General features: G+C 38.5%; 1 protein-coding gene across 1 annotated transcript in view; it reads left to right on the top strand.

Annotated features, from left to right (window-relative positions):
* LOC122554945 (exosome RNA helicase MTR4-like) overlaps window positions 1–26,372 on the top strand; it is a 41,001-nt gene that overhangs the window by 8,341 nt on the left and 6,288 nt on the right. The window contains exons 5-7 of the mRNA XM_043700399.1: window positions 2,371–2,476; window positions 15,442–15,498; window positions 21,692–21,854. Coding sequence (XP_043556334.1) covers window positions 2,371–2,476; window positions 15,442–15,498; window positions 21,692–21,854 — 326 coding nt within the window. The remainder of the gene's footprint in view (window positions 1–2,370; window positions 2,477–15,441; window positions 15,499–21,691; window positions 21,855–26,372) is intronic.

Raw genomic sequence — 26,372 nt, 5'->3', positions numbered from 1 at the left:
GGCATTTCCATAAAACTTAAAGTAAACCAATTTTGGCTATCTTGAAATTTAAGTCCTCTTCTTAACAGCGTTAGTGATTTGGATGAGGGGATCTCATGTAATATTTCTAAGTTTATGGATGATGCCAAATTAGGTGAGAATGTGTGGTGTGAGGGAGTTGCAAGTGACTTGCTGAGATTTGCACAGACGTCATGAGTGAGCAAGAACATGGCAAGTTATGTAGAATGTAGAAAAATATAGGGTTACCATTTTGCAGAATATTTCTTAAATTGTAAGAGATTAGAAAGTGTACATGTACAAAGGAATCTGGGTGTCTTTGTCATTAACTCACTGAAGGATCGCATTCAAGTGCAGCAGGCAATTTGAAAGACTAATAATATTTTGGGCTTTATTGAGGAGCTCTTGAGTACAGAAGTAGTGTGAGGTCTTGCTTCAATTATGTTGAACTTTGGTTAGACAGTACCTGGGGTACTGTGTGCAAATTTAGTCCTCTTGGTTTCGGACGATTCTGTTGCCATTGAGGGAGGGCAATTTAAATCCAACAGACTTATTTCTGGGATAACAGGGCTATCCTAAAAAGAGAGCTTGAGAAAACTAGAGTTAGGGTGAGGGTATTCTCTAGAGTTTTGAAAAATACGAAGTGCTCTTATTGAAACCATAGAATACATAAGGGATAGACAGGGGAAATAAGGTAATTTTGATTAGAACATAGAACTGTACAGCACTGAAATGGCCCTTTGGTCCACGATGTTGTGCTGGACATGACACCAAATGAAGCTACTCCCTTCTGCTTGCCATTAGTTCATATTCCTCCAATACTTGCTTATTCCTTCATGTGCTTATCTAAAAGGCTGTTAAATGCCCCTTGCATATCCACGACCATCCTGGCAGTGCGTTCCAGACTCCGACCACTCTCTGTGTTAGAAAAAAACTTGCCCCGAAAGACTCCTTTGAACTTTCACCCTCTAACCTTAAGTGCATGCCCCCCCCCAGAATTTGACATTTCAACTCTGGGAAAAAGATTCTAATTGTCAACCCTATCCATTCTTCTCATAATTTTATAGACTTCTATCAAGTTCCTCCCTTCAGCCTTTGCCACTCAATAAAAAACAACCCAGATTTTTCTAGCCTATCCTTATAGCTCATACTTTCTAATCCAGGTAAACATCTTCTGCACCCTCTCCTAAGCCTCCACATCCTTTCTGTAATGTGGCGATCACAATTGAATGCAGCACTATAAGTGTGGCCTAATCAACATGACATCCTGACTCTTGTACTCAGTTCCCTGATCAATAAAGGCAAGCATGCCATATGCCTCCTTTACCACCCTAGCTACTTGCTTGGCTCCTTGCAGGGAGCTACAGACTTGAACTCCAAGATCTTCTGATATCAATGCTGTTCAGAATCCTGCCATTAACTGTATGCTTTTTCTTGACATTTGATCTCCCAAAGTGCAGCACCTTATACTTAGCTGCATTAAATTCCATCTGCCATTTCTCCACCCATATCTGCAACTGATCTATATCCCGTTGTACCCTTTAACAACCTTGTACACAATCCATAACTCAATTGATCTTTATATCGTCAGCAAGTTTACTAATCCATCTATTGCACTAATCAGAATTTATTGCATCAGTAACAAAGACAGTGTTACATCACTGCTCATATTACTTTAAGATTCAGGATGTACTGCAAAAATAATCAACATTCTGTAACATTTAATCAGGATCAAATTGATTACACACTTGCAATTACATCACTTCCCTATTCCTTCAATTATCAGGAATTATTCATTCAATAATTAGAACACTCCTACATTAAAATCTTTATAATTCAAGCCCATTTACATTAATAAAGACGCTGTTAGATTGAAGTCATGAACTAGTGTAATAATTGTGATTGTATGAATGATCATGGTGTTAAAACATTAATGTCCAAAAATACTAATAATTTGTGAAAAATTACCCATATGGTCATTAGCTGACTTCCATCTCACCCCATCCCAAACACAAATCACAAAGATATTACGCTGGGGTCTCACATCTGCATTAAAATAGGGTCACTCCGGGAAAAGGTTTGGGAAAATGTGCAGTATACAAACTAAAGCCTATCCAGAGATTTAAATTGATCTTTGCATTATCCATATTTTTGCATTCTGGATTCCTATTTATAAAGTCTTAGCTGTATGTTTTGTTTAAGAACTTTACCAACTTGTTCTTCAATTGTTAAACACTACTTCCTATACAAGAGTATGCTATTACATATAATTATGCATAATTCTTCAGAAGTATGGAATAAAGCATGAATTATACAAATTACCATCAAGGTTTTGTGTGATTAGTATGAACCAGATAATTTGTTTTCTTGTAGTGCGGATGAACTACTACTGACAGAAATGATGTTTAATGGGATCTTCAATGATCTGGCAGCTGAGCAGGCTACAGCCTTACTGAGTTGCTTTGTATTTCAGGAGAAGGTAAATACACTCATTGACATTCCTCCTTTAAGAAAAATGCATTGTAAAATGATTATCCTGGCATTTGTTCCGGTACATACAGAAACTTAATCTTGTCATCAGAGTAAGAAGAGGTTTTTTTTAACACAGAAAGGTATCCACAGTTTGATTTGTCATGGTTTCCCTTGTTCTTGATTGGAATCAACCTAACTGTTGTTGTGGTTCTGTTCGCCGAGTTGGAAGTTTTTGTTGCAAACGTTTCGTCCCCTGTCTCGGTGACATCCTCAGTGCTTGGGAGCCTCCTGTGAAGCACTTCTGTGGTGTTTCCTCCGGCATTTATAGTGGCCTGTCCCTGCCGCTTCCGGTTGTCAGTTTCAGCTGTCCGCTGTAGTGGCCGGTATATTGGGTCCAGGTCAATGTGTTTGTTGATGGAGTTTGTGGATGAGTGCCAAGCTTCTAGAAATTCCCTGGCTGTTCTTTGTTTCGCTTGCCCTATAATAGTAGTGTTGTCCCAGTCAAATTCATGTTGCTTGTCGACTGCGTGTATGGCTACTAAGGATAGCTGGTCGTTTCGTGGCTAGTTGATGTTCGTGGATGCGGATTTGACATGAATTTGAATGGGACAACACTACCATTATAGGGCAAGCGAAACAAAGAACAGCCAGGGAATTCCTAGAAGCATGGCACTCATCCACAAACTCCATCAACAAACACATAGACCTGGACCCAATATACCGGCCACTACAGCGGACAGCTGAAACTGACAACCGGAAGCGGCAGGGACAGGCCACTATAAATGCCGGAGGAAACACCACAGAAGCGCTTCACAGGAGGCTCCCAAGCACTGAGGATGTCACCTAGACAGGGGACAAAACATTTGCAACAAAAACTTCCAGCTCGGCGAACAGAACCACAGCAACGAGCACCCGAGCTACAAATCTTCTCACAAACTTTGATTAACCTAACTGTGGTTGGATAATATCAGTACAAGGCACATCATAACACTTAAGGCTATGTTACTAAGAGGGGGGAAATAAGGTATATATGAGTCTAATTTTTTCCATGCGTGCACATTCCACAGGTATGAGGTTTTTGGCAAATCTTTTCTATTACTGCTATTTCCTTGATTTACCTGGTGTTTGTGGTAGCTCACTGTGTGCAATATTAACTAAGTTTGAAAAATATTTTAGCTGACTGTAAGGTGTGCTTTGGGAAGTCCTTTGGTTCTGAAATATGTTGTATAAATGCAAGATTTCTTTTCTGTTTAAGATCTGTTTAACTCAATCGGGAATATTGATCAAACCAAAACACTTCTAAGTCTGTTGGATCATTTGCAAGCTCAGGAATACCCAACTCTGGCTTCAGGGGTTCAATATAATTCTAAATCGTAACATTTTGAATTGTTGACAGTTCAGAAAAACTTAGTAAATTTATCCCATGAGTAAAATAAAATGAACACTATCTGGCTGACATCAAAGATTGGCTTAACAAGCTAAATATCATATTTGTCCAACTTCATAGAATAGTATAAATACATTTCTGAAAATATTTAAGTGTATTGTAAATCTAGCTTTCACTCTAAGGCTCGTGGTTAACATCTTAAATATGGACTTGGAGATGAAATTTGGCATAATGATGTGAAAAGTGGACAATTTTAAGCTGACTGTTGATTCAGTCACTGTGTCTGTTCAATTAAGTAAGTGTAGGTTACATGTGAATTGTAAATATGTAGATCAGCCACAATACCTTCCTTTAAATTGGTTTTGGCCTTTAGTCTTGTCAGACTGTGGTTTGTGCCATGGTGGTCAACTATGTATTGAACATCATCGGGTGTGGCTTAGCAGCCTAATTTGGATATGCCAGTCTCTGCCATATTTGCAACAGAGGACAACATTGTGTTGAGAAGGTGTACGATGACTATCTTACTTTTGCCTGTGATCTTCACATCTGGCTTGTAAGTGTCTGTGTAACCAAATTATGGGCACACCGGAAGTCATGATCCAGTTGTCATTTCATTTACAGAAGATCTTTGAGTACCATCAAACAATGCGCGAATGTGAGTGAATCAGCACAGACCTTGTTGCCCGAGTAATGATGTATGCTGATGGGATTAGAACTCTGCAGCACCTCTTGAGTTGAGGACCTTTTCCTATCAAAGATACTGAGGATGTGCTTGAGACAACTAGGTTGAAAACCCTGACTTTTTCTCTTTTTTTTATTACTTCTCTCTATGTGGAAATGGCGAGTTAGGCCAGCATTTGTTGCCCATCCCAAATTGCCCATGGGAAAGTGGTAGTGACCTGCTATTTTGAAATACTGGCATATGGTGTAGGTACTCCACATTGTTGTTCTGGGACTTTGACATAGCACCAATAAAGGAACAGTGACATGTCACAATTGTGGTTTCAGGATGGTTTTCTAGACATTTTAGCACAATACTAATTTGAAAAAAGAAGCAGTCTTAGTCACAGAGTCGTAGTCACAGAGTCATAGCCATAGAGTCATACAATGCAGCAAAGCCCATTCTGCCCATCGAATCTGCGCGGACGTAACTACCACTGAAATATTACATGGATCCAAGTCAGAATGATGTGTGACGAGAATTGATTTCTCTTATTTCATTGCCCTTGCAAAGATGCTGCCTCCATGAACCACTTGGTCTCGGTGGGGTAAGTGCCATTGTAGTGTTAAGAAGCATGTTCCAGGATCTTGACTCAATGACAATAAAGGAATAACACCACAGTCCCAAATCAGAGTGATTTGTGACTTGGAGGGGAACTTAACAAGTGTTGATGCTCCCATGCATCTGCTGCACTTGCCCTTTCGATGGTAGACACCGCTAGTACTGTGTGTCAGTGATGGCAGTACTGAAGGATGAAGGTTGGATGTTGTCCAGCTTGTGCTACATGTGAGCATACATTACTTCAATATCTGAGCAGTCACAAATGGTGCTGAACATTGTGCAGTCATGAGTGCACATCCACACTTATGACCTCGTCATGAGAAAAGGTGAAGCAGTTCAAGATGCTTGCTCCTAGGACTATAACCTGAAGCTGAGATTATGGTCCTGCAGCAACCAGAACCCATCTTCCTTTGTGTTAAGTATGACTACAACCAGTGAAGAGATTTTGTTTTTCTTGATTCAATTGACCCTAGTTTTGCCAAGTCTTTTTGATGCCATCATGTCAACAGCAGTCCCTCCCACCTTTCCTTTGGAATTCTGCTCTTTAGTCCATATTTAAACTGAGGCTGTAATGAGCTCAGGAGCTGATTAAAGCTGGTGGAACACAATCTGAGCATTCATGAGCAGTGTCACTGAATGGCATTGTCAATAACTTCAACTATTATTTCCTGATGACGGGGAGACAATTGTCTAGATTGCCAGCGAGCTGCCAGGGTTGTAACTGTGACAGGACACTTGGCTGAACACATCAGTTTACATGGAGCACAAGCATTTAGCAGAATGCCAGAGTGTTATTAGGGCTCACAGGCTTTGCAGTATCCAGTACCTTCAACTGTTCCTCTGCATGTGAAGTGGGTTAGAATACTGATGAAAGAGGCTTGGATGAATTGTTACAGTGTATCTTGTTTGGAGTTCATACTGCTACCACTTTGTGTCAGCGCTGGGGAAGTGAAATTTTAAGATAGTAGATAGGAAGCCACTCAAATGGACCACTTTGTCCTGGATGCTGTTGAGCTTCTTGAATGCTCTAGTCATTCACAACTCTCAATATGTTGATAATCATAGAGCCACACAGCATGTGAGAGATACAGTAATGATACTGTCATTGAGTGTCATGGGGGAGGATTTAATTTGATTTCTAATTATGTCATGTGCCGAGATATGCAAAGTATTGTTTTGCTTGCTCTCCAGACAAATCATACCTTGCATAAGTACATCGGGGTAATAAAACAGAATGCAGAATATAGTGTTACAGCTACAGAGAAGGTGCAAAGAAAGATTAGCTCTGAGGTCTGTTTGCAAGTTTATTTTCTTTCATTGGGGGTGATCATTGATCAGTACTTCTTTGCCATGAATATGAATACTGTCCAGATCTTTCTGCATATGAACTCTAATGGTTTCATTGCCAAGGTGTTCTGAGTGGTACTGAACCTTGAGCATTCAAAAGCGAATGCCCCTACTTCTGACTTTATGATGTATAAAATTCCAAAGGGAGAACCCTTTGGTTAACTGCCCAAGTTAGGGAAAGCAGCAAATTCAAGCAAAGAACATGCAACTGCGTGATGGTGAATGGCAAGTAAAGTGATTGTTCAGAATATAAAGGACAGCAAGGAACAACTAAAAGATTAATCGGAGGAAGAAATTAAGAGTATGAAAAGTTAACTCAGAATGTAGCAGAAGTTTCTACATATTTAAAAAGGAAAACGGCAAGTTATATGGGTGTTGTTCCTCTCGAGAGTGAAACTGGGCCATTACTAGTGAATAATAAGTTGTAATTAAGCAATGAATATCTGTTTTCACTGCAGATGATACAGAAAACATTTGTGTCATAGATGTAGATCAGGAGGTAGAATGGAGAATAGAACATCTGTGAAATTGCAATCACGAGGAAGTGATCCAAAGCAAACTGACAGAGCTGTGATCTGACCCAGAGCTATGGGCTGATTAGTCTCCAGGTACAGATGGACTTGATCCTAGGGATTTATATTTTCCTTCAAATAGGTTAGCTAATGAGGTAATACGTGAGTCGGTGGTACATTTCTAAAATTTCCTCAATTCAGCAAAGTTCCCTCAACTTGGAAATACCTGTGAACGGGAAGGTATAAGCCAATTATCTTGCCATCTGTCATGAGGAAAGTCTTAAAATTGATCATGAAAATGCATTTATTTGTGAACTTAGAAAGCTCAAGGTAATCTGGAAGAGTCAGCATGGTGTTGTCAAAGAGAAATTATGTTTAACTGATGCATTGAATTTGAAGGAGTGATATATCCTATGGATAAAGGAAAGCCTCTAAATGTACTACACTCAGAAATCCTCTGATAAGATGCCATGTCAAAGTTTATTGCAGAAAACAAAAACTTATGATAGAGGAAGTAACATATTAGCATTCCTAGAAGATTAGCCGAGTTGGCTGGCAGTAAACACCGTTTGTAAATGGGTCTTTTATTTGCACTGTATGGTGAGTTGAGTTCCTCAGTTGTGCTGAGGCCTCAACATCTTACAGTTTACATCGATATCTCAGATGAGAGATGATGTGGAGGTGCTGGTGTTGGACTGGGGTGGACAAAGTTAAAAATCACATGACATCAGATTATAGTCCTGTTGTCGTCAGATGAGAGAAGCAATGTAATGATAAGTAAATTGTTAAATGCCATTAAAAGAGTCATTGGAAATTTTGTTGTGAAGAAGCTATTTGGAGGTAGTAGATTGAATTGTGGTAGTGAGTGGACAACAATCTGACAGTTGGAGTATGATGTGGGAAAATATGAAGTTTATCACTTTGGCAGGAAAAGTGAAAATGCAGAGAGTTACTTAAATAGAGAATGCCTATTTAAGGCATTAAGGCAATTCTGAGGTGCAAAGGATTGAAGTGTTAATTGTGCAAGGGTCACCAAAATTAGTATGCAAGTACAACACGTAACTACAAAGGCTTGTGGCACGCTACCCTTTATTCCAAGAGGAATTGAACATAAACATAGGGATGTTATGCTTTATTTGTACTGAGCACTTGTTAGACCATTTCTTGATAAACTATGTACAATTTTAGTCTCCTTATTTGAAAGAAGATATAAAAGTCTTGGACATGGTTCAAAGGAGATTTACGAGATTAATGCTTGGAATTAAGTGCTTCTTGAAGTTAATGAGTTTCGATATGTGAGAAGCATTGCAACAAACTTTACCGAGGAAGGTCCCCATGACATAACTGTATTGGTAATCTGTTCTGCTGATTTTGGATAATTGCTTACCAGGACGCTGGGAAATTGCCCCATCTCACCTGTCCACAGGAACAGGCAGACTGTGTCTCTTCCAACTCTCAACTGAAAGATTTTCTCTGTTATATATTGAAGTTTCAACCTTGACATAGACTGTTTGCCAGTTGGCTGCTTTCTGTGCTGTATTAATCTTGATTATCTGTTCAACTATTTGGAATAGATTATAATCCTAACTGACTCAGGAAGATGGTTCCAAAATTGAGACAATGAACAGGCCAGTAGAATGAATGGTTTAGGAATTCGACCTCTTCAGAAGAGTGGATAAACTAAACGATTCCTTAATGTCTTAGTTGAAGAATTGACCCAGAGGTTCTTCACTACTATCACCTGCAAGTCTTTATTCACTGAATCATGTGTTGAGATTTTTACCATTCTCTGCGTTATAAAATTAACCTTATCAGCAAATTCATAAATAGGGCCTGAATCATTTGTTCATTGTGCAAGTTTGAGGGTGAACAAAGGCACCGAGAAGCCATCCTGCTGGATCAAGGTTACCATGGTCAGATCGCTGTTCACTGTATATTGTGAAACAGCTTTGGTCTCAAAAATTGCCCAATCTATCTCCAGTTATCTTGACAAGGTATAAGCTAAGGTTTGAATACCAGGTAAAAGTAGCTGTTTCCAGCTGCTACAACTGATGCTCGCTAATAACAGGATGTTGTCATCAAGCCAGAAGGATGTGCTGCCTAAATATACAAGTGAGCAACCTGATTTATAAATTTCGATGCCAGTCTGATGCTAAGTATGTTGGCTGTTAGAAACAAATAAGGTACTTCCTCCATCCAACCATCCTCTGCTTGCTCTATAAGAGTGTGTGCTAAAAATTACATTGAAAATTAACTTTAAGATTGACAATCCGGAAGCTTCATATATGAATCATGGACCTGTTCATTGCAGACAGAAAGAGCACGTACACATGCTGTGCCTGTTTCAACTCAAGGACTATGTGGAGCTGTGACTTCCTGTACTGGAGCTAATTTACTTGGAGAATAGAATGCTGAAAGGAGATTTATGCAGATATTCAGTAATCTGAGAGGTCTGGAAAGACCAGATATGGAGAAACTTTTCTCATTCATAAATGCATCGAGATCAAGAGGACGCAGATTTAAATTAACTAATTAAAGAAAATAAGTGGAAATGATATGCTGTGCCATTGCAAAGACAAAATTGGTATTATTTGCTGAATAGCTTCAATCTAATTGAACCATGGAGGTTGAAGGTAGTAACCTTGATTCCCCATGGTGGATAATTAATCTAGTAACAGTTTTGCTGTCTACATTCCAGAAACATGGAGACAAAAATGTAGCTTCCAAATTCCCAGCGTCTTTAATAACTACTACTAAGGAGTATATATAAAGAATTAGTCAAGCACAAATCAGTCTCTCCCATTTCAAGTAGTCTGTTTTTATAAACTGCTCAGTTTGCCACATGAAAAATGAATGCTCATCATAAGTTATCATAGGAATGTTGGCACATGTAGATCTATACCCTAGCTGAGAGCAAAGGAGAAAATTCAAAGAGAAACTGTTTTCTGGAAATTTGAATGTTTAACATTTATTTTCATATCAAGGCAGATTATTGTACCTAGAAGGTATATTTTATGACATCAGCCCTCTCTTTCATTCAGCTGTATTTAGACACACAAATCCCTTTATGGATTCAGTTTCCAGCAATGCAGAAAATACCGACGTGTTAAATTTTTAACATATTTTCTTTACATATTTCTGGACAACCTCAATACGTTGTACTTCTGTTCTTTCATTAGTCAAATGAATAAATTCTCTTATGCTTTTGTGTTCTTTAATACCTTTGATTACACTTTAGTATTGATTTGCTTTCCAGTTTATAAGCTTTACAAACAAAAATGCTGAACAATCTTATTGTAACTTCATCTTGCCTGCCCACTTTGTGATTTCTGTCATCTATCCATTATTGAGTATTATTGATGTCCGTATTCCATAAACAAGTTTATAAACTGCAATTTCTTGAGGCCTAAATGCATGATAATATTTGCAAATTGCATTCTAATCTTGATGATGTTATAAATGTTTGAGCTATCCAATATTTTCCTTTGCTTACCATTTTTCTGAAATTTAATTTGTTTATCTTGTCAGAATTTGATCTTTCTCCTCATGCATGATTTCTTGTACTCTTAGCATTGATATTTTTTTCACACTTGAGATAATATTTCTCTACAGAGAAACTGTAATGCATAGTTTTTCATCAGATTGCATCTCTTAGAACAAATAATAAGATCTGACATATGATGTAACTTGAAAAGTAATTTTTAATATTTGAGGTAAAGACATTCAGAGTTGAAAACTGTTTTTCAATGATGCATTGACTTCTATTTGCTTAAAATTTCTCAAGTGCTGATTTAAAATCTGTGAAAAATACTGATGTTATATATCAACTCTTTTGATTAAACTTCTTCAGTCACTTGATAAAGAGGTATGCTGGTTAGGCCAGCACATACCACCCATCTGTAATTGAAGGTGAAGGTGAGCTGTCTTATTGAACTGTTGCAGCTGATGTTGCCTAAGTATGCCAGTACTGCTGTTAAGAAAGGAGTCCCAGGATTTTGGCCCACCTTTTTGTAATTTTAAGAGTTACGTAAGGAAATAAAACAACATATGCGGTGTTGCATGTACATAAATCATTTAGATAATGCATTGCCAATCTCCAATGTAGTAAAGGTCCAGAGATGTTTTGCAAAGCTGAAGCCCATACACTTGGATGTCAAAGTACTTGGAGATAGATAGTTTAATGGTGCAGCACAAAAGTATTGAAGATGAGTAAAGTAGTAACGAATAGTGGGATTCAGGATGTGCATTTCTGATATGAGAGATTTCTGCTCAGTGCTGAAGGGAAAGGGAAGCAAATTAGGCATGAATTCATGTTGATTAAGATGGATACGATGGCATTCATATGGTGTACATGACAAGTCAAGTGTTTCAGATTTTGCACAATCTTAATTCAGACCTCTGTGAAACAAATAGAACTAAGTTGAATGGAAACTATTGAATCATAATTTCTTCTGTGATCAACTTTCAATTTGAAAAATATAAAATAAAAACAGGAAATGTTAGAAATACTCGCCAGCAATATTCCCTGTGAGCAGCTGCTTTGAGGATCTGCACATGCAGTTGCAGGAAAATTCAGAGGGAATAAAGCTCAACATTTCAGGTTGTCATCAGGATGTACCTTCACTTGAAAGGTCATTAATGTGAAACATTAACTGTTTCATCCACAGATGCTGCCCAGCCTGTTTATTTCTCAGCATTTTCTGTTTTATTTCACATTTCCAACATTCATTTATTTTGGTTTTGTATTCCGAAAGTTAAGCCTGCAGAAAAAAAAATGGCTTCAAGATCAATCAAGAAGTAAGAACATATGACAAATGGTCTCAGTGAAAGATGAGCACAAACGAAGGATTATTTTGTTTCCATTGTTAGAGTTCCAGTGATATAATTGCTTTTCTCAGAAAGCGCCTTAACTTTATATTTGTTAGAAAGGTAGAATTGATCCTGAACTTCAAGCGCACTAAAAGTCTGTATCAAGCAGACAACATGAAGACATGGACGCTTATTTACAGTGGATAATAACTTATATTTATAATGGGTACAAATTGCCCTTTGAAATTACAAACATTCACAAATTGCGAGCTATGCAGTTTGTGTCAAATTCATGGGCAACTCCATTCAAAGGTTATATCTGTGGACTATGGGTATAATATCTCTCCTCCAGAAGCCAGAGAGGTAAATAAAAATCATGGTGACCAAGCACCTTTCAAAATGGAGTTTGGGTTTTCAGGGCTATGCCATGAGAATATTTGGAAAAATCAGCAAATTAAATTTCTCACCACTAGAGCAGTGTCTACATGATGCCTAATCTGGAGGATAGGTGGTGATTGGGGATGGTAGTCAGGCATTGTGGATGGCGACATTCAGGAAAAGGAGGTCTTGTATTGTGGGGTGGGGTCAGCATTCGGAGAGGTGGTCTTTGAAATTGTTGGGTGAGAAGAGAAGATGACGACAGAGTGGCATCTGGGAGTAGAAAAAAAACAAGGGGAGAAAACGACACAAGGAGCCAGGAGGTTTGGGCTTCTGCAAGATGGTGGAAGAGGGCACTCTGGTTCTTTGCAGAGTCAGAAGCAATGACAACAACATGGAGTCAGAATAGTGCTGAAATGAGCAAATGGAAGAGTGGTGTTGGAAGGGAGGAGGAAAGGCTTAGGAAGTTTTATCTCGCCACATTTGGAATTTAAACCTGAATTAATGCAGATATAGGTTGTAGAAGCAGCAAGGCAACAAAAAGCCAAAACCTTGAGTGATTGAAGAGTGCAGGGAATATGTCATGTTTTTAACAAAACATGCATCTCTCAGCACTTGTGCATCCATGTGCTGAATCACTGTTGACACTGATTCGATCATACTCAGCAATCATGAGGCAAGTTGTTTCAAGATAACTCGATTCCTTACTGAAGAAAAGAATGGCCTGTAAAGATTAGGCTACTGAGAGACAAATATTGTTGATGTGGGAAAGTGGTAGAAAGTGAGCACTGCAGATACTGGAGATCAGAGTGGAAGAGTATGCTGCTGGAAAAGCACAGCCAGTCAGGCAGCATCAGAGAAGCAGGAGAATCGAAATATTGTTTATGGCAGAGTCAAGAATTAATAAAATAGATTAGTAAACCTAGATTTCAATATGACCCATCACTTCCTGCTGCTAGGCTAAAGATAGTGAGCATTTTATACATCGAATTTAGCTGACACAAGTGAATCTTTCCAACCTGCAGCATCAGTCAACCCTGCATAATATTTAGCAGTAGGTTGGAATTCAAATTTTAGACAAAGTAAGAAGTTTGCAAGGAATTAACTATTAAGGAAGAAATTAAAGAGAAAGATTATAAGAGTGCAGTTCTTTGTGTACCAAGCAATAGGTTGGCCAAACAGGCTGGTAAATGTGGTTGGAATAATAGTATAGATGGGAGAGTTTTGAATTAGCTTTGTTTCGGGAATTGTTTGACAAGTATCTGCGAGCAGTTCCAAGTGGTTTGCTATAATAGTCATTGTAAGCATGAAGAGTTGGGACTTTTCATTCTGGAAAATGTTAATGTTTGCGAATGTGTAATTTGAGGTCGTCAAAATAAGAAGAGGATTAGATTCTGTCCAAATGAATAAGCTATTTCAGCTGGATATGATGAAGAGGTCTAGGGATAAACCTAAGTTAGAAAAGCATTGAGTTAATCTGTATGTTGGAAGTACTTCTTTCACAAAAAGGTGTTAGCTTGGTCATAAAATGATTTTTTTTTAAGAAATTGGATCATGTCCTGTGAAGTGGTGTGGGATCAACTCCAACAGATTTCTTATAGTTTAAAAGGAAAACAGTGTTGGACTAGGAAAGTCCACATTTCAAATGAATGAGAAAAGACATAGATCTAATAAACAGAATATAAAAGCTGGCTAACAAAGCAGCAAATCTGAAATGGAAGCTGTTTAATTTTGAAATGGGGGATTGCTGATTTAAGCATTTTCTTATCGGGTGGAATGGGTTTGTGGAAAAATCCAATGTTACATAAATGAATGAGAAGATTGCTTCAAAGAATTAACATTAAGAACAAGACATACAATAAAATGATATATGTTAATATAGAAAGTAAAAGGAGATTAATAAAATTAGAGAAGTCAAGCAAGTAAACACCCCAGAGAGACTAAGAAAAAAAAGGTCATTAACATAAATGATAATAACAAAGACTGTAAGTGCATAAACAAGACCATTTTCAAAGAAGCAGTGAGTTCACTAAGGGGCAATGGATAAATATTATAAAGAATGAAGGAGAGGCAGCGATGGTCAAATATTTCACCTATATTTACAGAGGAAAGTAGAAGGAAAAACGTGTAATTCTTTTGGCACAGCAGTGATGGACTGAAGGCATGCCTGTACATCATGACATTTCTGATTTTCTTGGGGTTTTATGGCATTTCAATGGAAGGTTCGATGGTGATAGCTCTGTGATTATTTCACCAGCAATGATTAATGCAGAACAATTATATTTCTCCAAAAAAAATTAAATAGTTTGTCTCTGGTGATACATGAAATAATCTAAGACAATCATATAAAATTGCAATCCAATTTCAAAAAATGAGCTTTGGAACCATAACTGACACAGCCTGACAATGATTTGCAAGGATATGTTTCCCTCGAGCCTATTCTGCCATTTAAGGAGATCATGGACAATCTGTGGCCTAACTCCACATACCTGCCTTTGACCCATATCCCATAACATCTTTGAATAAAGACTTTTCTATATCAGATTTAAACTTAACAACTGACCTAGCATCAGTTGCTGTTTTGAGTTCCAAATGTGTACCACCCTTTGTGTATAGAAGTGCTTCCTAATACATTCCTGAATGGTATGTTCCTAACTCTAATTCTGAGACTATGACCCAGTAGTTCCAGAATCCCCAACCAGTGGAAATAATTTATCTTTATCTATCCTGTTTTTTCCAGTTAATATTTTTGAAGATTTTTATCAGATCATCCTTAATTTTCTAAATTCCAGAAAAAAAAAATATATTCTTTCCTCATAACCTAACCCCTGAAATTCAGGTATCATTCATGTAAACCTATATTGTACTCCCTCCAAGGCCAACTTATCCTTTTTTAAGGTGTGATGCGCAGATCTGGTGTCAATACTCCAACTGGGGTCTAACCAGGATTTTGTGTAGCTGCAGCATAACTTCCAGTCTTCAGTATTTTTCCTGTCATGTTTTGCCAGCCTGAAGTTTTAATAAGGTCTGCTGTCAGAGATATTCCTTTACTATTGGATATGTCCTCAATCTCAACCCTAAGATCTATTTGCTTTAACAACTTGAACTGCCTACAAGTAATCGCTGATGTTGGTTTAAATTTTGCATCTGGCCCAAAATTGTCAGCTAAAGTGATTCTTTAAGACTAAAACTTAGGAGGTTTGCAATGTTGTGTGGTACTAAATCAGCAATTTGAATGTGTCTGTTCTAATTTATAGGCAAACGAAATGCCCAAACTGACAGAACAACTAGCAGGTCCATTACGACAGATGCAGGTAAGGCTGAATTGTTGTTTATTGTACTTTTTAAAATATTTATAGGTACAGTTCATATGCCAGTACTACCAAATCATTAGCTACTGCTAATTTCTATTATATTTCTGCTTAATGACAATTAAGGCGTAGCATTGTAGATATTTTTTAGCTATTATGTTGTGTCTAATTTGGAATTATGCTATCGTAGCCTCTTTGGAATTAGTTGAACCAAATCAACAAGATTTAATTAATTACATTTCCTTCAATGTTGCACTAACACCTTAGTTTCTATTTACCACTCCAATTCTTTCCTTTCCCAATTCCAAACATGGATCTTGTGTGTAATACCTCAACAACTTTGCCCCACACATGCATGCAGTAATTATTCTATAATATGATCAAAATGAATGAAGTTTTCTACAGGGGTTTTTTGAATTTTCTCAGGATTTCCTTAATATTGCTTTCAAAACCAGTTCTGTCTCTCAAATAATATTTGTACCACACAATTGTACCAGAGGATGACTACCCCCACCTTGACATTCAGTGGCATTTACTGTCACTGACAGCCCTACATCCAGGGGATTACAATAGAAGAGAACCTGAACTGGACCAACTTAAAGCTGCAGCTACTCAAGAGACCGGAATTCGGCAAAGACCAATGCAATGCAGATATGACAAGAGTAAGGAAAGTCAAAAATTGAAGCCATGGATAACATAAGAAATAGGAGTATCTGGCATATCAAGCCTGCCCTGGTAATCAGTATGATCATGGCTGATCTTTACATGGACTCAGCTCCATTTACCCACCCACTCACCATAACCGTGAAATCCTTTACTGTTCAAAAATCTTATCTATTATTGCTTAAAAACATATAACGAGGTAGCCTCATTTGCTTTACTGGACAGGGAATTTCACAGATTCACAACTTTTTGGATGAAGAATTTCCTTCTCAACTCAGTCCGAAATCTGCTTCCCCTTATTTTGAGGCTATGCCCCCTTGTTCTAGTTTCACCTGCCAGTGGAAACAACCTCCCTGCTTGTATTTTATCTATACCTTTCATTATGTTATATGTTTCTATAAGACACCTCCCTGCCCAGAATTCTTCTAATTCCAATGAGTATAGTCCCAGTGCACTCAATCTCTCCTGAACATGCAGGTGATAGTTTTAAAATCAAGATGTAGCTTGACCAAAATCAAAGTAGGTCACTTGGTGAATGCGGCTGAAAATGTGTTGCTGGAACAGCGCAGCAGGTTAGGCAGCATCCAGGGAACAGGAGAATTGACGTTTCGGGAATAAGCCCTTCCTGAAGAAGTGCTTATGCCCAAAACGTCGATTCTCCTGTTCCCTGGATGCTGCCTGACCTGCTGCGCTGTTCCAGCAACACATTTTCAGCTCTGATCTCCAGAATTTGCAGACCTCACTTTCTCCACTTGGTGAATGGGAGAGTTGGTGTGAGGAAAGACAACAGACAGCACAGTTTTGGATATCCTTAAATTTAAGGAGGGTGGACTGTGGAAAGCAGTCTAAGAGTGCGTGGCATTAGTTAATTCTGAGGTAATGAAGGCATTTGTGAGTTTTTCAGCTGCAAATGACAGTAGATTGCGCAATGGGAAGTTATTATGGAGGTAGAAGTAAGCACTGTTAGTGCAAATATGTTTTAGAATAGCATGTTGGGATCAAATAATGACACCACAAATATTGCAAACTAACTAAATCTCAGACTGTTATCTGCAAAGGATATTAAGTTGATAACTAGGGAATGGAGTTTGGAGCAGGGATCAAAAGCAATAACTTCAGTTTTCCCAAAATTTGTGACTTACTGGCGTCGATAGTTGCCATTCAAAACATTGGAGGAAATAATTCAAAGTGATTGGGATCGCTAAAACTTTGACTTTTTTTTCCTTCTACAAATGAAACTACCTTAGTCTTAATTTTCTTTTGCTCGCTTTAACTCTGATTTGGTGGTTTAATTTGTGAGCATCAGTTACCAGAAAATAATAGACTCAAGAGCCTACATTCCAATCTTATTCAGCAAAGTAGGGATTTGAGCTCAAGTGGCTTAAGGTTTTCTTATATCTGATATGTGTGTACTCCATGCTTTTGTTATATACAAAGTTAAATATTTAACATTGGCATTTAAATAAAGCAGGCAAAATTCAATCTTTTCAGGCCTGCTCTCGTTTCATTTCGGATCAATTAAATTTAAGTACCGGAGCTCAAAAAGTCAAGGAAATTGGAAAACCAAAAAACAAGAGAAAGTAATACTAACAAAGACTTGGGGAGACTTTTATTATCTAATATTAAACATTGAAGAATTGTGATAATGTGTGTTTGACTGTTTTGGTCATTTATTCATTTTCTTTTTGCAGATAGCATAGCATACAAAAGCCATTTTATCCAATAGGTAACATGGCAGTTGCAACGCAAACAGGTCTTTGAGCCCTTTTAGTTCATAGAACAAAGAAAATTTACAGCCCAGGAACAGGCCCTTCGGCCCTCCAAGCCTGAGCCAATCCAAATGTACTGTCTAAACCTGTCAGTCAATTCCTAAGCATCTGTATCCCTCTGCTCCCCACCTACTCATGCATCTGTCCAGACACATCTTAAATGAATCTACCATGCCTGCCTCTACCATCTCTGCAAGCAACGCATTCCAGATGCCCACCACTCTCTGTGTGAAGTACTTGCCGTGTGTATCCCTCTTAAACTTTCCACCTTTCACCTTGAAAGCATGACCTCTTGTTATTGAATCCTTCACCCTGGGAAAAAACTTGTCTCTATCCACTCTGTCTATACCTTTCATGATTTTGTAAACCTCAATCAGGTTCCTCCCAGTCTCCTTTTTTCTAATGAAAATAAACCGAACCTACTCAACCTCTCTTCATAGCTAGCACCTTCCATACCAGGCAACATCCTCATAAACCTTCTCTACACTCTCTCCAAAGTGTCCACCTACTTTTGGTAATGTGGCGACCAGAACTGTACACAGTATTCTAAATGTGGCCGAACCAATGTCTTGTACAATCTTAACATGACTTGCCAGCTGTTATACTCAATACCCTGTCCAATGAAGGCAAGCATACTATATGCCTTCTTGACCACTCTATCCACCTGTGCAGCAACCTTCTCGGTACAATGGACCTGCACTCCCAGATCTCTCTGCCCATCAACTTTTCCCAAGGCTCTTCCATTCATTGTATAATTTGCTCTAGAATTAATCTTGCCTAAATGCATCACCTCACATTTGTCTAGATTGAAATCCGTCTGCCACTTTTCCGCCCAACTCTCCAGTCTATCTATATCCTCCTGTGTTCTTTGACAGTCCTTTATGCTTTCTGCTACTCCACCAATCTTCGTGTCATCTGCAAACTTGCTGATCATACCAACAGTTCCCTCTTCGAGATCATTTATGTATATTATAAACAACAGTGGTCCCAACACTAACCCCTGCGGAACACCACTGGTCACCTTTCTCAATTTTGAAAAACTCCCTTCAACTACTACTCTCTGTTTCCTGCTGCTCAACTAGTTCTTTATCCACCTAGCTGGAACTCACTGCACACCATGTGACTTCACTTTCTCCATTAGTCTATCATGGGTGACCTTATCAAACCTTGCTAAAGTCCATGCATATGACATCAACGGCCCTTCCTTCTTCTATCAACTTGGTCACTTCTTCGAAGACCTCTATTAAGTTGGTAAGGGAAGATTTCCCCCACACAAAACCATGCTGCCTATCACTGATGAGCCCATTCTTTTCTAAATATAAATAGATCCTATCCCTCAGTACCCTCTCCAGCAACTTTCCCACCACCGACGTCAGGCTCACTGGTCTGTAGTTACCCGGAATATCCTTCTTGTACAGGGGGACAACATGAGCAACCTTCCAGTCCTCCGACACCTCACCTATATTTAAGGATGCCACAAAGATATCTGTCAGGGCCCCAGCTATTTCCTTTCTCGCGTCCCTCAGCAACCTGGGATAGATCCCATCTGGTCCTGGGGATTTGTCCACCTTAATAACCTCTAGCCTACCAAACACATCTTCCTGACTTCCCTACTTATGTCATGTAAATGTTTATCTTCTAAAACAAGAATGATTACACTGGAGAGGGTGCAAAAGAGATTTACCAGGATTTTGCTGACCTGGGGAGTTTTAGTTATGAAGAGAGAAAGAGAATAGATTGGGGTTGTTTTCCTTGGAGCAGAGGTGACTGAGGGGGAAAATGATTGAGATGTACAAAGTTTATGAGGGGGCATAGATAGGGTAGACAGGAAGGAATTTTTCCCCTTGATGAGGGACCAGTGACTAGGGAGCATAGATTTAAGGAAAGGAGCAGGAAGTTTAGAGGGGATGTGAGGAAAATATTTTTTCACCTAGGGGGTGGAGGGAATCTGGAAATCACTACCTGTAAGGATGGTAGAGACAAAAATCCTCATGACATTTGAGAAGTATTTAGTTGTATATTTGCAAGACAGGAGAAAGTGAGGTCTGCAGATGCTGGAGATCAGAGCTGGAAATGTGTTGCTGGAAAAGCGCAGCAGGTCAGGCAGCATCCAGAGAACAGGAGAATCGACATTTCGGGCATAAGCCCTTCTTCAGGAATTTCCTGAAGAAGGGCTTATGCCCAAAACGTCGATTCTCCTGTTCCCTGGATGCTGCCTGACCTGCTGCGCTTTTCCAGCAACACATTTCCAGCTATTTGCAAGACATACAGGGCTTAGGCCAAGTACTGGAAAATGGGGTGATAATAGGTGGTTGTCTTTGATTGGTACAAACTTGATAAGAGTCAAAGTGTGGCACTGGAGAAGTACAGCAGATCAGGCAGTAGTCTTCATCAGGTTTATGCTCAAAATGTCGACTCTTCTGCACCTCGGATGCTCCAGCATCTGCAGTCCTCATTTTCTCACAGACTTGATAAGCCAAAGGGTCTTTTTCTGTGTTGTAGACCTCTATGACCCTATGATTCTATGACATGCCTATCTGATTCTGGTGCATATGACAAGATCTAGAATGACCTTAACCAATACAGGCAGGAAATGTATTGTTTGAGGTAGTAGTAGTAGATTCCCTACAGTGTAGAAACAGGCCCTTCGGCTCAACATGTCCACACCGACCCTCCAAAGAGTAACCCACCCACACCCAATCCCCTACCCTATATTTACCCTTGATTAATGCACCTAATACTATGGGTAATTTATCATGGCCAATTCACCTGACCTGCATGTTTTTGGATTGTGGGAGGAAACTGGAGCACCCGGAGGAAACCCACACAGACACGGGAGAACGAGGCAGAAATCGAACCCGGGTCACTGGTGCTGTGAGGCAGCAGTGCTAACCACTGAGCCACTATGCCACCCACACACAGTGAGTCATCCACAAATGAATTAGGAGCAGGGATCGGCCATTCAGTCCTTCAAGCCTGCCCAACCATTCAGTAAGGTCCCGGCTGACCTGTTAGTGTTTTAAATTTCACATTTCCATCTACTCCTGATGATCATTGCTTCCAGATGAGAGTCTTTAAAAATATTACATTCGACCTCCACCATCTTCTGAAGCAGAAAATTCCAAAGTTTCACAACCATTTGAGAGAGAAATATTCTGCTCTCCACTGAACTAAAAAAGCAACCTCTAATTTTAAAACAGTGCTCCCTTGTTCTTGACTCACCCACAACAGGAAACATCCCTTACACATCCACCTTGTCAACACCATTCTGGATATTTTACGCTTCCATCAAATCGTCCCTCACTGTTCTAAGCTCCTGTGAAGATAAGCCAAGCTATCCCAGTATGATAACCTACTCATTCATTGGGGTTCCAAATGATGACCTTTCTGTCCAACCAGTGGGATATGTTTATCTTGTTAAGAAACACTGCTTTAGAAGGCCAGCGCTCATTTACTTACTTCTTTTCCTTTTCATACACTTACAGAAGGCTTGTCATCTGGTTTTACATTTCCAGCTAGCTTTCTCTACTACTCTAATTTCTTCATCCTGATTAGCCATTTCATCATTCCATGTGTTCTTTTTTCACAAGTCATCTGACCTGCCACTTATATTTGCACATTGTTAATTTGAGTTGGTACAGAAACACAAATACCTGTTAAACCTGGAGAAGACAAGCTTCTCGTGAAGCTATATGTCTATCTTGCATAGAAGAAATCTGAATTGAAATTAATTTGATGTAATATTTTCCCATGTCTGGTTTCAGGAATGTGCCAGAAGAATAGCCAAAGTTTCAGCAGAAGCTAAACTGGAGGTTGATGAGGAAATGTACCTCGACTCATTTCGCCCCCATTTAATGGATGTTGTGTTCACATGGGCAAATGGAGCTACTTTTGCTCAGATCTGCAAAATGACAGAGGTTTTTGAAGGTAATAAATGCATTCATGTTCCTTACAATTTTTGAATTTACCAATGACCTTAATGTTGTAGCTTAGTATGTTCCTGAAACTGCTTTGACTCAGAATTTGGAAACAAATGTTTGACTTTATCTGCTCAAAGTCTTAATTATGGGTAATAAGACAGCATCACAGTTTTGTGCTTTCAAGCAATTCTGCATCCACAGCTGATTCTTTATCCATTGATGCTATCCCACAACCATTTCAGATGTATTAGCTGCTGAAAGTTAGTTTACGCTTTAGACTCATGCATTAACTTTACATTTCTTGGCCCCTTGAATAACCCATTGTTTGTATTACTTTGGATGCATATCGTTTGGATAATCCATCGTTGCTGAAATCACCTTTTAATAACTTTCTTGCACATCCCAAGAATAAAGGGCAAGGTTGATGTGAAAGGGCAGAATAATGGGTGGGAAGAGAAGAAAAAAAATCTTATTTTTTATCAGAAACCGTATGTGGAATCTCTTAAAGTCATCACTAATGGTGCAAAGAGAGCCTATGTGACTTCTTCACAAACCATGTATTGCTTTATCATGAGCATTTGAGGCAGAGACCATTTTGTTTTAAAGGAACCATGGACATACCTTTCATGTAAGGGTTTGTAGGGGGTTGATGAATTTAGTTTGCAGATTGTCGTGACAAAGATGCAGCTGCAAGCAAGGTAGGCTAATGCTTGTTTAATGATCTTCGGTGCTATGGTTCAATAATCTAGTGATGATCAATACATCTAGTTCTTCCTCTTTTTAATCACTTTGTTGATCTATGCATTGTCCTTTATTGCTTATTAAGTGTTAAAGTAGAATAATTAAACTAATGATATTTAATAAATATTCTTCTGTTGACTTTTGTGCAGTTGGTTTTATGGTTTATTTCAAACCAATTTTATTGAGCTTGTCATCTAGTAATTCCAGTAAATTGAGACAAAAGAAGTTGTGGTTCCCATGGTTCATTGTGCCCTGGTCAAAAGCTGCCCTGTTCCTTAAAGTGATAATCTGTGACCAAATTGCCAAAGGTTGATATAATCAGCCCTTCATGGATTTTCTTTATTGTCTGAATTAAAGCCTTTTATTTTCTTATCTTGGAACCTTTCACTTTTTAAAAAAACCCAGTTTCCAAGAGATACAAGGCAAGGAAATTGCATGGAAATGTCCCTCAAAATCGTCTTTGCTTCTGTAGGGTTTTAAATGTGCTTTCAGAATAGTTATTGCAAAAATTTGGATATAAACATGCCATCTCTTATGATGATCTATTGTATTGTGTCAAGCTTTGTTCTGTGACATGCAATTTTTATGTTTTAATGTGTTTAAAATAGAATGCATGACTCTTTGTGCTGTGCACTCAGATATTAAATACCGTAGACCATAAGATATAGGAGCAAAATTAGGCCATTCAACTCATCAGGTCTGCTCAGCATTCGATCATGGCTGATATGTTTCTCAAACCCATTCTCCTCCCTTCTCGCTGCAACCCTTGACCCCCTTACTAATCAAGAACCTGGTTATCTTTGTCTTAAATATACTCAATGACGTGGCCTTCACAGTATTTTTGTGATAATGCGTTCCACAGATTCACCATCTTCTGGCTGTAGAAATTCCTCCTCATCTAGGTTCTAAAGGGTTGTCCCTTCACTCTGTCCAGGCCTCTCAGTATTCTGTATATTTCAATGAGAAACCCTCCTCTCATCCTTCTGAACTCCATCAACCTCTCCTCATATGTCAAGCCTTTCATTTCTAGAATCGTTCTTGTAAACCTCCTTTGGACCCCATCAAATGTTGCAAATTCTTTTTCGATCTGGGACACAAAACTGCTTACATTGCCAACACTTTAAGCACTGTTTCTAAAGCACAGTTTTCTATAACACGGGGTTGCACAAGAAAGCAACTTATTTTTTTCCTGAATTTTTGGTTTCCTGCGATTTATATTGTTTTAGCCATGTTCTATTGGCATTGTTGATTACTGTGCATAATCTGAATTATTGAGTCAAGTAAGAATTTGTTTCAGTTTCCATTTTCAGTCATGGAATACTTTTTCACCTAACTGGTGTTACAATGTTTTAACCTTGTCTACATTAAATTTCAGCTGTTGCTTGGCCCACTCGTGTTTGCTGATTCTGTAGTTTCACAGCTGGCATTTTAATTCCACTGTACTTCCTAATTTGGTATTGTGGCTAACAGGACTACTTTCATTGAGTAGCTGAGCCTCCTTCCCCTAGCATATTTGCGTTATCTTATTTTCCAAATGAAATCAGACAATTAGCTAACATTGGGGTTTAATGATCAGCAGCTTGTTGCACCCTAGATTTTTAAATAAGTCAGAGCTTTTACTAATGGCAACATTAGATAGAGAGTTTAACATAGTTAAATGTCTCACATTATTTCAGAGAATTTAGAATGTGAGTGGTGCTTTTTGCGAGCTTTGATTATTAATACATATCAGTGAAGAATTTGTCCCGTTAATATGTAACTAAAGATTAAAATGAAACTTGAATTGTGCCAAGTGCAGCGTGGCTCTGCTTTTGGAATCCGCAGCATCTTTCGTTGTCTTGGATTTCTGCCCTGTTCTGATTCATTCCAGATGGGTTTGGGGACTTCTCGGATCCTTAGGATTCTTGCATAGAAATTCATTTATAGTTACGGCAGTTTGTTATTTTGCAGTGGTTCTGACAGTATTCTAACATCAACAAACTAAGAGAGTAATTTACTTCACTCGAGAACTTTTTCAGACAATAATTAAAATGATTCTAATCAAAGCCACTTAATATTCAAAGTATATCCACAACATTTTTGTTTGGTTTTCAAGTCCCTGTATCTACAAATGATGCACAGCCTTCTGAAATGTAACAATATTTATACATTATAGTGAGTCCAAATCTCTGCTTTGTGAATTACATTTCCCTGAGCAACAGCTATGTCTTTTTGTAATGACACATCAGCTTTATTCAGAAGTGCATATTGCTGCAACATGAATTGAGCATAATGTCCGTAACATTGCAAACATAAAGTCATAACCCTTAGCCTATGATTCCACATTTAAACAATGAACCTAAAATGATTATAAGATAGAAAATATGTTTAAACTTGTAAAGCATTTTGTTTTAAGTAGAATAGGTGAATTTGAAAATATTGGTTTGTGGTAAATAATACATTCAGGTTACCATTAATTTCCATTTATGGCCTGTTATATTTGCTGTTACTTTGAGAAAACATCAGCTCTTCCTTTTGAAGTTTATCTAAGTAACACAGTTGCAGTGTGAAAAGGAAGTTGGGTCGAAATATAATGGAGTCAACTGCTCTATTACAAAAACCCTTTCTTGTATGTAATGTTAGTATTATATCCAAAATATACTGAATGTTGCCATACATTAAATTAGTTTTTTTAACTGAGCTTGATTCTGAACAGAAAATCAGAATTTTAATATTTATTTGTGCCATTAGGTGGTAGACATTAATTTCTTGTTACAAATCCATCAAGTATATAATTTTTCAATTGTTGATGAGAATGGGCTTCCCTGGTAATGTTGACCACCTTACTGGAGAACATCCGCCATTTATTAGAACTTGCTGAAGTTCGAGACTGAAGTTTTAAAACCAGCATTGAAAGCAATAGATAAATTTGTACTACATCACCTGCTTTCACCCTTTTGATGCCCCCTTTGCTATCAATTTCCTGATCAACACTATAGCACTTCAAAGCTAATCCAGAATATCAAGCCTGTATACTTGTACTGCGACCTGCATTCGTGTCACTCCATTCTCATTGACTCTCAATGTCCTAAAATCAACATTAAGGGTTATTTTCTTGATGTAGAGGGATTGGTGTTGAACTGGGGTGGGTATAATCACAAGTCAAGCAACACCAGATTATAGTCCAAAAGATTTATTTGAAATCACAAGCTTTCTGAGCTTCACCTGATGAAGGAGCAGCACTTCAAAAGCTTGTGATTTCAAATAAATCTGTAGGACTATGATCTGTTGTTGTGTGATTTCTGAGTTTATTTTCTTGGCCTTCACGTCACATGATGGCTTCAACCTTTGAAGTCATCTCCAGCCCTCTGACCTCGTTTGCAATTTTTAAACCTCCAACATCTCTATCATTACGCTTTCTACCTTAATTCCAAGCTTTTCATAGAACAGTACAGCACAGAACAGGCCCTTCAGCCCACGATGTTGTGCCGACCATTGAACCTCATGTATGCACCCTCAAATTTCTGTGACCATATGCATGTCCAGCAGTCTCTTAGATGTCCCCAATGACCTTGTTTCCACAACTGCTGGCAACGCATTCCATGCTCTCTCAACTCTCTGTGTAAAGAACCCGCTTCTGACATCCCCTCTATACTTTTCTCCAACCAGCTTAAAACTATGACCCCTCGTGTTAGCCATTTCTGCCCTGGGAAATAGTCTCTGGCTATCGACTCTATCTATGCCTCTCATTATCTTGTATACCTCAATTAGGTCCCCTCTCCTCCTCCTTTTCTCCAATGAAAAA

Source organism: Chiloscyllium plagiosum, chromosome 1 (assembly GCF_004010195.1).
Source record: "Chiloscyllium plagiosum isolate BGI_BamShark_2017 chromosome 1, ASM401019v2, whole genome shotgun sequence".
NCBI lineage: Eukaryota > Metazoa > Chordata > Chondrichthyes > Orectolobiformes > Hemiscylliidae > Chiloscyllium > Chiloscyllium plagiosum.
This window is presented reverse-complemented; position numbering and strand designations above follow the sequence as displayed.